The sequence below is a fragment of the Hemitrygon akajei genome, chromosome 22 (assembly GCF_048418815.1).
Source record: "Hemitrygon akajei chromosome 22, sHemAka1.3, whole genome shotgun sequence".
In the NCBI taxonomy this organism is placed as follows: Eukaryota; Metazoa; Chordata; class Chondrichthyes; order Myliobatiformes; family Dasyatidae; genus Hemitrygon; species Hemitrygon akajei.
In genome coordinates this window covers 16,533,499-16,547,894 of record NC_133145.1, presented here as the reverse complement: position 1 = coordinate 16,547,894, position 14,396 = coordinate 16,533,499, and the positions used below count along the sequence as shown (strand labels likewise).

Here is a 14,396-nt window from a genome sequence, read left to right as displayed (position 1 = left end):
CTATGTTTCATATCGCCAAATCATATCGTTTCCTCGCGGCCCGGTAGCACATGTTTTGCAGCCCGATGGTTGGGGACCGCTGGCCTACCTTATCAAATGCCTTGCTGAAATCCATGTACACATCTACTGCTCTTCCTTCATCAATGTGTTTAGTCACATCCTCAAAAAATTCAATCAGGCTCGTAAGGCACGACCTGCCTTTGACAAAGTCATTCTGACTATTCCTAATCATATTATGCCTCTCCAAATGTTCATAAATCCTGCCTCTCAGGAGCTTCTCCACCAAATTACCAACCACTGAAGTAAGACTCACTGGTCTATAATTTCCTGGGTTATCTCTACTTCCTTTCTTGAATAAGGGAACAACATCCACAACCCTCCAATCCTCTGGAACCTCTCCCGTCCTCATTGATGATGCAAAGATCATCGCCAGAGGCTCAGCAATCTCCTCCCTCGCCTCCCACAGTAGCCTGGGGTACATCTGGTCCGGTCCTGGTGACTTATCCAACTTGATGCTTTCCAAAAGCTCCAGCACATCCTCTTCTTTAATATCTACATGCTCAAGCTTTTCAGTCCACTGTAAGTCATCCCTACAATTGCCAAGCTCCTTTTCTGTAGTGAATACTGAAGCAAAATACTCACTAAGTACCTCTACATCTCATCCGGTTCCATACACACTTTTCCACTGTCACACTTGATTGGTCCTATTCTTTCACGTCTTATCCTCTGGCTCTTCACATACTTGTAGAATGCCTTGGGGTTTTTTTGAATCCTGTCCGCCATGACCACTTCTGGCTCTCCTAATTTCATTCTTAAGCTCCTTCCTGCTAGCCTTATAATCTTCTAGATCTCTATCATTACCTAGTTTTTTGAATCTTTCATAAGCTCTAGTTTTCTGTTTGACTAGATTTACAACAGCCTTGTACACCACAGTTCTTGTACCCTACTATCCTTTCCCTGTCACATTGGAGCATACCTATGCAGAACTCCACGCAAATATCTCCTGAAGATTTGCCACATTTCTTCCATACATTTCCCTGAGAACCTCTGTTTCCAATTTATGCTTCCAAGTTCCTGCCTGATGGCCTTATATTTCCCCTTACTCCAATTAAACGCTTTCCTAACTTGTCTGTTACTATCCCTCTCCAATGCTAAAGGAAAAGGAGATAGAATTGTGATCACTATCTCTAAAATGCTCTCCCACTGAGAGATCTGACACCTGACCAGGTTCATTTCCCAATACCAGATCAATACCAGATTTAAGGGGCAAAAGTTTAGGGGTAACATGAGGGGGAACTTCTTTACTCAGAGAGTTGTAGCTGTGTGGAACGAGCTTCCAGTAGAAGTGGCAGAGGCAGGTTCGATTTTGTCATTTAAAAAAATTGGATAGGTATATGGGCAGTAAAGGAATGGAGGGTTATGGGCTGAGTGCAGATAGGTGAGACTAGGTGAGAGTAAGTGTTCGGCACAGACTAGAAGGGCCGAGATGGCCTGTTTCCGTGCTGTAATTGTTATATGGTTATAAGTACTGCCTCTCCTCTTGTAGGCTTATCTACATATTCTGCCAAGAAACCTTCCTGAACACACCTAAAAAACTCCACCCCATCTAAACCCCTAGCTCTAGGGGCATGCCAATCGATATTTGGGAAATTAAAATCTCCCACCACAACCCTGTTATTATTACACCTTTCCAGAATCTGTCTCCCTATTCTCTATTGGGTGGTCTATATAAAACACCCAGTAGTGTTATTAACCCCTTCCTGTCCCTAAATTCCACCCACAGAGACTCCATAGACAATCCCTCCATGACTTCCTCCTTTTCTGCAGCCGTGACACTATCTCTGATCAGCAGTGCCATGCCCCCACCACTTTTGCCTCCCTGCCTGTCCTTTCTGAAACATCTAAAGCCTGGCACTCAAAGTAACCATTCCTACTCCTGAGCCATCCAAGTCTCTGTAATGGCCACAACATCATAGCTCCAAGTACTGATCCACGCTCTAAACTCATCCACTTTGTTCATAATATTCCTTGCATTAAAATAGACACATCTCAAATTATCGGTCTGAGCGCATCCCTTCTCTGTCACTTACCTAACTGCCTTCTTGCACTGTCTCCAAGCTTTCTCTACTTGAGAGTCAACTGTCTCTAGAGTTCGATTGCAAACCCGCCCCCCCCCCCCCACAATCCTAGTTTAAACTTTCCCCAATATTCTTTGCAAACCTCCCTGCCAGGATATTGGTCCCCTGGGATTCAAGTGCAACCCATCCTTTTGGTACAGGTCACACCTGCCCCAAAAGAGGTCCCCTGCTCCAATCCCTCAGCATGCATTTATCCTCCACTTCATTCCATTGCTATACTCACCGTCACATGGCACAGGCAGTAATCCTGAGATTACTACCTTTGTGGTCCTGCTTCTCAACTTCCTTCCTAACTCCCTGTGGTCTGTTTTCAGAACTTCGTCCCTTTTCCTACCTATGTCATCAGTACCAATCCTCTTTTCTTCAAGAGCCTGATGGTTGAGGAGTAGAAACTGTTCTTGAACCTGGTGGTGCAAGTCCTGAGGCTCTTGTACCTTCTACCTGATGGTAGCAACGAGAATAGAGCATGACCCGGGTGGTGGGGATCTCTGATGATGGATGCTGCTTTCCTATGACAGCATCCATATAGATGTGCTCAATGGTTGGGAGGGCTTTACCCATGATGTACTGGGCTGAATCCACTACTTTTTGTAAGATTTTTCCCTCAAAGGCATTGGTATTTTCAAACCAGGTCGTGATGCAGCCAGTCATACACTCTATACATGTTCATTATCACTAACATGTGAAATTTGCTGTTCTGTGGCAGCAGGACAGTGCTAGACATTAAAAAAAATACCTTAAGGTACAATAAAAATATGATAAATAAATAGTGCAAAAGAGGAATGATAAGGGAGTGCTGATAGGTTCATGGACCATTCAGAAATCGGAATGCAGAGAGGAAGAAGCTGTTCCTAAACACTGAGTCGAGGAGTTGTCAATATACAATTCAAACAGCAGAACTGATATCAGAAGTTCTTGCATCAGCAGAGGTTGTGCATCGCCTTGCTACTTGTCAACACCTGGGAGTCAGGTTCCCAATCCAAGTTATCTAAGTACATGTACGTCACCATATACAACATTTTCTTGCAGGCATACTCAATAAATCCAGTAACCATAATAGGATAACCATTGTGCAGAAGACAACAAACTGTGCAAATACAAAAAGTAAGAAATAATATAATAGGAAATAATAATAATATATTAAATATTGAGACATGAGATGAAGAATCCTTGAAAGTGAGTCCGTAGGTTGTTGGAATAGTTCATTGATGGGACCAGTTAAGTTGAGTGAAGTTATCCCCTCTGGTTCAAGAACCTGATGATTTGAGCAGTAATAATTGTCTCTGAACCTGCTGGTATGATTCCTGAGGCTCCTGTACTTTCTACCTGACGACAGCAGCGAGAAAAGAACATGGTCTTGGTGGTGGGGGTCCCTGATGATGGATGCTGCTTTCCTGCAACAATGCCCTGTGTAGATGTGCTCAATGGTGGGGAGGGCTTTACCCATGATGGACTGGGCTGTATCCACTACTTTTTGTAGGATTTTCCATTCCGTAGCATTGATGTTTCCATACCAGGCTGTGGTGCAGCCAGTCGATCTATTCTCCATTACATATCTATAGATGTTTGTCAAAGATTTATATGCCACCATTTTTTTTTTTTAACTTTTTTTATTGTTTTCAAATAGTTACAAAATAAAAGTGTATGAGAAAAAAAAATGTTACCCAGCCCCCCTCCCCTTAACCCCTCCCCCCTAACATCCCTAAAAAAAAAAGAAAGAGAAAAAAAAAGGAATGCCTGGATATTGGAAGATCCCCACACGCTCCACGGAGTTCGTAATAACTTTAGTGTATGCATTTATTTCTTTCCCCAAGTAACCAATTATTTCATCTTCGGAGCACCTATATATTTAATCCTGTCTTTTGTAAATAAGGGCGCCAAATTTTCAAAAATGTTTCATATTTATCTCTTAAATTGTAAGTGATTTTTTCAAGTGGAATACAGCCATAAATTTCGTTCTTCCAACGATCTATACTTAGATATGTATCCACCATTGAGCACATCTACATGAAACACTATCACAGGAAAGCAGCATCCATCATCAGGGACCCCCACCACCCAGAACATGCTCTCTTCTCACTGCTGTCTTCAGGAAATAGGCACAGGAGCCTCAGGACTGACACCACCAGTTTCAAGAACACTAATTACCCCTCAACCTTGAAAATACATTTATTTTGAACTTTGAAAATCCTAATCACTACCTCAGTTTAACAACCCCACATCCATTGCACTACAACAGACATTTTTTGCACTAACTGTATTCTTTCTTGTAAAATTTGTGGATAATTTTATTTAACTTACATTTTCCTTGTGAATGTCATGTCCCTAATGCTATGAGCTTGCGAAGCTGCTGCAAATAAGCTTTTCATTTCACCTGTGCATACATGTACTTGTGCATATGACAATAAGCAGCTTTGTATAAATTTGATAGCTGGGTGACCTTCCACAAAACTGTCACAGACGATGCAACACCACTCTACCCAGCCTTATTAGGAGCAGAAGAATGTCTCCAAAATATCAAAGTGTTCAGAAAGATTGACAAATATTGAAAGACCGCAGCTGCTGGCCTTGTGATCAGCAATGAAATGGAGAGGAGAGTTCATACATATCGTCACAGCTGGCAAAGAGTGGGTAGGCTTGGACAAGAGCAGACTACAGAGGTGTTTGCCATCTGTAGTGATATTTGAGTTTGTGGTTATGGAAATATTAAGAACGTAATCTGAATTTAACCAAAGCAACAGACACAAAATGCTGGAGGATCACGTTAGGTCAGGCAGTATCTATGGAGGTGAATAAACAGCTGCATTTTGGACTGAAACCCTTCTTCAAGACTGGAAAGGAAAGGAGAAGATGCCAGAATAAAAAGGTAGGGGGAAGGGAAGGAAGTTAGCTAAAAGGTGATAGGTGAAGCCAGAAGGGTTGAAAAGATAAAGGGCTGGAGAAGAAGGAATCTGATAGGAGAGGAGAATGGATCATCGGAGAAAGGGAGGGAGGAGGGGACCCAGGGAGAAGGGATAGGCAGGTTAGAAGAGGTAAGAGGCCAAAGGGGGGAGGGGGTGTGTAATTTTTAATCAGAAGGAGAAATCAATATTCATGCCATCAGGTTGGAAGCTTTCAGACAGAATGTAAGGTGTGACAGAATATAAGACAGAATATATCCTGAGGGTGGCTTCATCTTGGCACAAGAGGAGGCCACTGACCAACATATTGGAACGGGAATGGGAATGGGAATTAAAACGTTTGCCCACCGGGAACTTCTACTTTTGGCGGATGGAGGACGAATTTAACCGGTCTGAATTAAAGTTAAATTAAGGAAACTACTATTGATTCCATATTGTTACACATAAAAACAAACACAACAAAACTAGTGCAATTTTGTTACTTAATGAACAAGTTAGAATGCCTACCTTTCACTGAAATATCCATTTTTCTACTTTAAAAGCTTGGTGTAGCAACAATGCATAAAAGCAACATGTCCCATCAGAAATAAGACTTTGTTTAGATAAAGAATTTGCTTAGGGAAAACTCACCTTCCTTAAGGCGAATTAGCACCGATGTATCATGGGCATCATCCGTAAAGTAACCAAATTCCTTGGCATCCCAAAACAGTTCATCCTGCTTCTGCTGAAGCCTCAGGGCCCACTCTAGCCACTGCTGCTCAAAGGAAACCTCATACAGGTCTATCAGGCCGCGAATAACAAACGCGTAGTCATCCAGAAACCCACTGATGGGATTGGCTCTGAAAAAAGATCAGAGTTGGTAACTATCAAATCACTGTATTAATTACCTTTTCAGTGGCTTGTATCCCACACTCCAGAGACAAACTTCCTGTAACACTTTAGAACTCATCACTCTTGATTCTGTAGGCAATTTTTTTTTTGCAAGTACTCAACACAAATAACCACTGCTACCTAGGATGAGAAAGAGAATAGGGGTTCCAAGTTATGCTCAGATCTAGACATATACCATTATTCCTTCATCACCAGAGGTAAAATTCAGGACCTCTATCTAAAGACACTCTGGATAATGACCTTCTGCACTAAAATGCAACAACTGAAGATAAGACCTCATCACCATCATAACTCACTTCTAAAGTATTCAGCAATATGCAATAATTACCAGTCTTGCTGTCTATAGCCACACCTAAGAAGGCATAATGCTCTCATTCATATGGTTTCAAGTTGCACTGGCCCTTCAAACAGGCCCTCTTCTCATTGTTACCATCGAGGAGGAGGTACAGGAACCTGAAGGTTTTCGGAACATCTTTGTCCCAGCTCCATCAGATTTCTGAATGGACAATGAACCCATGTACACTAGCTCACTTCACTTTCACTCTCTTTCTGAATTACTAATTAATTAAATATATATATATTAAATATATATATTTGTCCTGACGAAGGGTCTCGGCCCGAAACGTCGACAGCGCTTCTCCCTATAGATGCTGCCTAGCCTGCTGTGTTCCACCAGCATTTTGTGCGTGTTATATATATCTTAAAGATCTTTTTTATTATTATGCATTGCAATGTACTGCTGCTGAAGAATAACATATGTCACAACATATGCCAGTGATATTAAACCTGATTCTGCATAGAAAAGGTACATTCGACTTTGTGAGGTTGTGGCACAGGGTCTAACACTGCTATCACAGCAATGCTACATCATTCCGTGATTAATTCCAAACAAGGCTGCTGTTGAACACGCTGATTACAAGGTTCCAGCAAGTTTTATGACCATCGACTAATCCTTAATCCATCCCCGTATATTACCTTAAATCCTACAGTAACCTACTCTGCGTTGCCTCATTGAAGACCTGTTGAAAGTCATAATATTCCTTATCCATTGATATCCCTACAACTGTTGGTTACAAATTTTAAAAATCTAACATAATTTCCCTTTCACAAATCCATATTGATCCAGTCTGATTACCTAAGTGCCTTGTTACTATTTCCTTAATAATAGATTCCATCACTTTTTCTGCTACTGACACAAGGTAGAATAGTCTATAGTTCCCTATTTACTGTCTCCTTCTTTCCCTAAATGTCAGGGTTATATATTTTTTTTAACCTATCAATCTGTGAAAACAGTTCGAGAAAATGCAGAATTTTGAATTATTACTTCCAAACTTCCATTCCATCCTTTGCTAAACGCTAAAGTGCAGGTCACTTGATCACCTTCCAGTCCCCCTAATTTCCCCAATGGACTCTTTTTTTTATTAAAAAATGGTTAATATATTTCATTTCCTCAACCAACTGAAATCTGTTTTTCCACAATTTTTCTCATAGATTTCTGTGCTTTCCTCCCTGAAGACAAATTCAAAATATGTACTTAGCTTCTCTTTCATACCACCTGCAGCAAGCCCTCCAAGTTCAGCCAGTGATAGTATTACCAAGCCACTGCTGGGGTTGGGTATTAAAATCCACTATCTATAGCATATTCTGTGCTCTTTCTATTCTCAATATTCCTTCCAAGAGCTGTTAACATGAGTACTGATTCATCACTGGAGAAAGGGAGGTGCTTATGTCTTTCTAATATCAAGAGCCACTATCTGCATTAGAACCAATGATGAAGGCATATACCACTGTGCTCCCACCTCTTGTGGTTCTGTCTTCTAACTGGTAATACATATCAAATCATCACAATGAAGAAGCAAAACCACAGAAGGTGGCAATCTGAAATAAAAACAGAAAATGCTGGGAAGACAATAAGATCACAGTAGGTCAGATGACATTTGTGGTGAAGAAACAGCCCATTTTTCAGGTCCACAGTTTTTCATCAGAACAGCTTGCCATAGAGTATGTGTCAGCTATGATGAAAGGTCACCAAACTGAAACATTAGCTCTGCTTCTCTCTCCAGAGATGCTGCCTAAGCAACCGACCTCTAGCATTTTCTGTTTAGAGATAATAATGGAGAAATTCGGAATGTAGGCTGAGTATGATTTTATGTATATCACTACATTAGAACTACTCCAAGTTAGGTGTGTTAGGTGTGTTAGGTGTGACCTTTAAGGTAGCCTGGGCTGAGTGTGTTTTTGTAATGCCTTCCGGCTCATCTGGTTTCCACCTTATTATATTTTTGACTCATTGAACCATTTAAGTTAAGGGTTATTTCTTCAGCGGTTTGATCGGGGCACAACTGCGCAAGCGCATGGACGTCAGTCAATGAGTACAGCGAGAAGAGTTTAAAAGGAGACAGCTTTATAGAGAGGGTGACGAAGTAGAGGGAGACAGAATAGGAAGGCTTTAGCTCAATGGGGCTTAGGCAATAAGGGTTGAGGTAAGGTAGGTTGCCTACGTAGAATACAGAGAGGAAGAATGTGTGTATGGCTGGTGTTCTGTGCTCGGTGTCAGATGTGGGAAGTCCGGGAACTCACAGCCTCCCAGACAGCCCCATCTGCACCAGGTGCGTCAACCTGCAGCTCCTTAGGGACCGGGTTAGGGAACTGGAGATGCAGCTCGATGACCTTTGTCTAGTCAGGGAGACTGACGAAGTGATAGAGAGGAGCTACAGGCAGGTAATCACACCGGGGCCTTGGGACACAGATAAGTGGTTAACAGTCAGGAGAGAGAAGGGCAGGAGTCAGATGCTAGAGAGCACCCCTGTGGCTGTACCCCTTGACAACAAGTACTCCTGCATGAGTACCGTTGGGGGGGGGGAGAAACGGCCTACCTGGGGGAAGCAACAGTAACCACACCTCTGGCACAGAGTCTGGCCCTGTGACTCAGAAGGGTAGGGAAAGGAAGAGGATGACAGCAGTGATAGGGGACTCTATAGTTAGGGGATCAGACAGGCGATTCTGTGGATGCAGGAAAGAAGCATGGATTGTAGTTTACCTCCCAGGTGCCAGGGTCTGGGATGTTTCTGAACGTGTCCACGCTATCCTGAAGTGGGAAGGAAAACAGCCAGAGGTCACGGTACATATTGGTACCAACAGCATAGGCAGGAAAAGGGAGGAGGTCATGAAAGCAGACTACAGGGAGTTAGGAAGGAAGTTGAGAAGCAGAACCACAAAGGTAGTAATCTCGGGGTTACTGCCTGTGCCACAACAGTGAGTATAGGAATAGGGTGAAGTGGAGGATAAATACGTGGCCAAGGGATTGGAGCAGGGGGCAGGGATTCAGATTTTTGGATCATTGCAACCTTTATTGGGGCAGGAGTGACCTGTACAAAAAGGATAGGTTGCACTTGAATCCCAGGGGGACCAATATACTGGAGGGGAGGTTTACTAAGGCTATTGGGGAGAGTTTAAACTAGGATTGCTAGGGGATAGGAACCAAACTGAAGAAATGGAAGAAGAGGCGACTGGCTCACAGAGAAAGCACGAAGACAGCGCGAGAGGGAGGATAGGCAGATGATCGAGAAGGGATGCGCTCAGACCGATGGATTGAGATGTGTCTATTTTAATGCAAGGAGTATTATGAACAAAGCGGATGAGCTTAGAGCATGGATCAATACTTCGAGCTACGATGTTGTGGCCAAATTCAGAGACTTGGATGGCTCAGGGGCAGGAATAGTTATTTCAAGTGCCAGGCTTTAGGTGGTTCAGAAAGGACAGGGAGGGAGGCAGAATAGGTTGGGGTGTGGCACTGTTGATCAGAGATAGTGCCACGGCTGCAAAAATAGAGGAAGACATGGAGGGATTGTCTACAGAGTCTCTGTGGGTGGAAGATAGGAACAGGAAGGGGTCAATAACTCTACAGAGTTTTTTTTACAGACCATCCAACAGTAATAGGGACATCAAGGAGCAGATAGCAAGACAGATTTTGGAAAGGTGTAATAATAACAGGGTTGTCGTGATGGGAGATACTGATTTGCCAAATATTGATTGGCATGCCCCTAGAGCAAGGGGTTTAGATGGGATGGAGTTTGTTAGCTGTGTTCAGGAAGTTTTCTTGACATAATACGTAGATAAGCCTATAAGAGGAGAGGCTATACTTGATCTGGTATTGGGAAATGAATCTGGTCAGGTGTCAGATCTCTCAGTAGCAGAGCATTTAGAGATAGAGATCACAATTCTATCTCTGTTACCATAGCATTGGAGGGGGATGGGAACAGACAAGTTAGGAAAGCTTTTAATTGGAGTAAGGGGAAATATGAGACTATCAGGCAGGAACTTGGAAGCATAAATCAGGAACAGATGTTCTCAGGGAAATGTACGGAAGAAATGTGGCAAATTTTCAGGGGATATTTGGTTGGCATTCTGCATAGGTATGTTCCAATGAGACAGGGAAAGGGTACAGGAAACGTGGTGTACAAAGGCTGTTGTAAATATAGTCAGAAGAACAGCTTACAAAAAGTTCAAAAACTAGGTAATAATAGAGATCTAGAAGCATGTAGATATTAAGGAAGAGGGTGTGCTGGAGCTTTTGGAAAGCATCATGTCAGATAAGTCACAGGACCAGATGAGATATACCCCAGGCTACTGTGGGAGGCAATGATCTTTGCATCATCAATGTGGACGGGAGAGGTTCCAGAGGATTCGAGGGTTGTGGATGTTGTTCCATTATTCAAGAAATGGAGTAGAGATAGCCCAGGAAATTATAGACCAGTGAGTCTTACTTCAGTGGTTAGTAAGTTGATAGAGAACATCCTGAGAGGCAGGATTTATGAACATTTGGACAGACATAATATGATTAGGAATAGTCAGCATAGCTTTGTCAAAGGCAGTTTGTGCCTTACGAGCCTGATTGCATTTTTTGAGGATGTGACTAAACACATTGATGAAGGTAGAGCAGTAGATGTAGTGTATATGGATTTCAGCAAGGCATTTAACAAGGTAGGCCACGCAAGGCTTATTGAGAAAGTAAGGAGGCATGGGATCCAAGGGGACATTGCTTTGTGGATCCAGAACCGGCTTGCTCACAGAAAGCAAAGAGTGATTGTAGACAGGTCATATTCATAGTCAGTGATCAGTCATGCACCTCAGGGATCTGTTCTGGGTCCCCTACTCTTCGTGATTTTTATAAATGACCTGGATGAGGAAGCGGAAGGATGGATTAGTAAACTTGCTGATGACACAAAGGTAGGGAGTGTTGTGGATAGTGTGGAGGGCAATCAGAGGTTACAGCAGGACCGATAGGATGCAAAACTGGGCTGAGAAGTGGCAGATGGAGTTCAACCCAGATAAGTGTGAAGTGGTTCATTTTGGTAGGTCAAACATGATGGCAGAATATAGTATTAATGGTAAGACTCTTGGCAGTGTGGAGGATCAGAGGGATCTTGGGGTCCGAGTCCATCGGACACTCAAAGCTACTGTGCTGGTTGACTCTGTGGTTAAGAAGGCATACAGTGTATTGGCCTTATCAATCATGGGATTGAGTTTAGGAGCCGAGAGGTAATGTTGCAGCTATATAGGACCCTGGTCAGACCCCACTTGGAGTACTGCGCTCAATTCTGGTCGCCTCACTACAGAAAGGATGTGGAAACCATAGAAAGGGTGCAGAGGAGATTTACAAGGTTGTTTCCTGGATTGGGGAGCATACCTTATGAGAATTGGTTCAGTGAACTTGGCCTTTTTTCCTTGGAGCAACGGAGGATGAGAGGTGACCTGATAGAGGTATATAAGATGATGAGAGGCATTGATCATGTGGACAGTCAGAATCTTTTTCCCAGGGCTGAAATGGCTAGCATGAGAAGGCACCGTTATAAGGTGCTTGGAAGTAGGTACAGAGATGTCAGGGGTAATTTTTTTACGCAGAGAATGGTGAGTGTGTGGAATGGGCTGCCGGTGACGGTGGTGGAGGCGGATATGATAGAGTCTTTTAAGAGACTCCTGAACAGGTACATGGAGCTCAGAAAAATAGAAGGCTATGGGTAACCCTAGATAAATTCTAAAGTAAGGACATTTTCAGCATAGCTTTGTGGGCTGAAGGGCCTGTATTGAAGGGCTGAAGGGTTTTCTATGTTTCTACTACTATGGGTGTCACATGTGGCAGAAGGAGTCAGAAGTTACAAAGAGAAGCAAAGTTCCTCCCTTGAACCACCAGTCAGAATGCACTAATGTCACAAATGTTTTGTGTTACACACAATTTTTTTCTCTTTTCACCTTTTACAATCTGCATTGTCTGAGCCTACTCTACCGTGCAAAAGTCTCAGGCACATATATATAGGAGGAGTGCCAGGGGTGGTGGTGGCACGTCTGCAGACAGACCCAGCCCTGAGACACTGGCAAGGTCATTTGATTCCAAACAATTGGTTTATTGATCATTACAGAATATCCCTCTGGTGCTTCCCTCTCCCTTCCCCTTTTCCCAACCATGATTCACCTCTCCCTACCCTCCTCCCACTCTCAGTCCACAATGGAGACCCATATCAGAATCAGTTTTATCATCACTCACAAATGTCAAGAAATTTGTCTTTTGCAGCAGCAGTACAGTACAATACATAAAATTACTATGATACTGTGCAAATATCTTAGGCACCTTAGCTATGTATACAGTATGTGCCCAAGACATTTGGATAGTACTGTATAGGGGTGTGCGTTGGTCAAAGACACTGGCACAGTGGTGTATACTCTCCCTGTGACTTTGTTGCATATTGTTCATTTATTGCTGTTTGCACAACTACAATGAAGCACAGTACTTGCACCTCACTGTAATGGTGCAAATAACAATAAACATGTCTTGACTTGAGAATTTTGTAATTGCAACTCTATTGACACTACTGACACCAAGTATTACTGAAACAGCTCATATTATTTAACCAAACTTAAATTGCCCTTCTGCATTGGTGGTATTTGTACTAATATCTCCATGGCTCACAACTGTATAACCGCAACTATTAAGTTCAATAAATGTTGATCTTGCCGTATAAACATTCATAGGCTAATGCCTGAAGAGGGATCTGGCAAGGTGTTATATGCAAAGCTTCTCATTTTTATTAATGTTGCTTTTTGCAATTCTTAATGCACCAAATCAACTTTCACCAGATATTCTCACCAACATACTGGTGGCATCTAATCAACATCTTTGTTTTCATCTTCCAACAGCAAATGCCTTAAGGGTTCACATATAAAGCTATGGAAATAAGGGAGAGAAAGCCCCATTCAAGATTACATTCCATCCACAAGGGATATCTATTATTGAAAAGGATGTGCAAAGAGGTCAGCTCTTTCCTTTTGATAGTTACTCACCCTTGCTCCACAACACTGACAGTTCCACGGTAACAGCTGCGTAGGAGCCGTCCACTGTTCTGATCCAACATGTGTTCCTGCAGGAAGGCAGCAGCCTGTGCTGCACGTCGAATGTAAGCTTCGTCCCCCAGAACTGCACCAGCACGAGCAAATCCAGAGATCATGAGACCTTTGTACAAGATAATGAAAATTAATGGACAGAAAATTAAGCATGGACTAGGTATACCAAAAGGACAGTGGCGAGCCACTGAGTGAGTGGGCCAGTGAAGGAGTGGAGCTTTGAGGCTTTGGCGAGAAGAGACGGAGGACGAGCTTGCTGCGTGAGGTAAGGCTGGGTAAGTTTCTTTAATTAATTTAATTAACTTAGGAGTTGGTAATGGAAGCAGTAGATAGGGTAGTCCAGTGCTCCGATTGTAGGATGTGGGAAGTCAGGGACAGCACAATTGTCCCTGATGACCACAGCTGCAAAAGGTGCATCCAGCCACAGCTCCTGACAAACCAAGTTAGGGAACTGGAACTGGAGCTGGATGAACTTTGGATCATTCGGGAGGCAGAGGCGGTAATAGATCAGAGTTTCAGGAAGACAGTCACCCCTAAAAGTCAGGGGACAGGTAACTGGGTGACTGTCAGGAGAGGGAAGCGGAATAGACAGGAAGAACAGAACACCCCTGTGGCCATTCCCATCAACAATAAGTATACTGTTTTGGATACTGTTGGTGGGGACGAGTTGTAGTGGTTGCGTCTCTGGCACCGAGACCGGACCCTCAGCTCAGAAAGGAAGGAGGGAAAAGAGGACAGCAGTAGTGATAGGGGATTTGATAGTTAAGGGGACAGATAAAAGATTCTGAGAGAGAAAGAGAATCCCAGATCGTCTGTTGCCTTCCTGGTGCCAGGGTCCACAATATCTCGGATCGAGTTCTCGGTATTCTCAGGAGAGAGGGTGAGCTGCCAGATGTCATGGTCCATGTGAGGACCAATGACATAGATAGGAGTAGGGATGAGGTCCTGAAGAAAGAATATAAGGAGTTAAGAAACATAGAAACATAGAAAATAGGTGCAGGAGTAGGCCATTCGGCCCTTCGAGCCTGCACCGTCATTCAGTATGATCATGACTGATCATCCAACTCAG

At 43.1% G+C, this 14,396-nt stretch overlaps 1 protein-coding gene across 2 annotated transcripts in view; it reads right to left on the bottom strand.

The window, feature by feature from the left end:
* spata20 (spermatogenesis associated 20) overlaps window positions 1–14,396 on the bottom strand; it is a 467,506-nt gene that overhangs the window by 280,433 nt on the left and 172,677 nt on the right. For both annotated transcript variants that reach the window (XM_073026743.1, XM_073026744.1), the window contains exons 12-13: window positions 13,268–13,436; window positions 5,669–5,877 (exon numbers count right to left, since the gene is read on the bottom strand). In XM_073026743.1, the coding sequence (XP_072882844.1) occupies window positions 5,669–5,877; window positions 13,268–13,436 (378 nt within the window). The remainder of the gene's footprint in view (window positions 1–5,668; window positions 5,878–13,267; window positions 13,437–14,396) is intronic.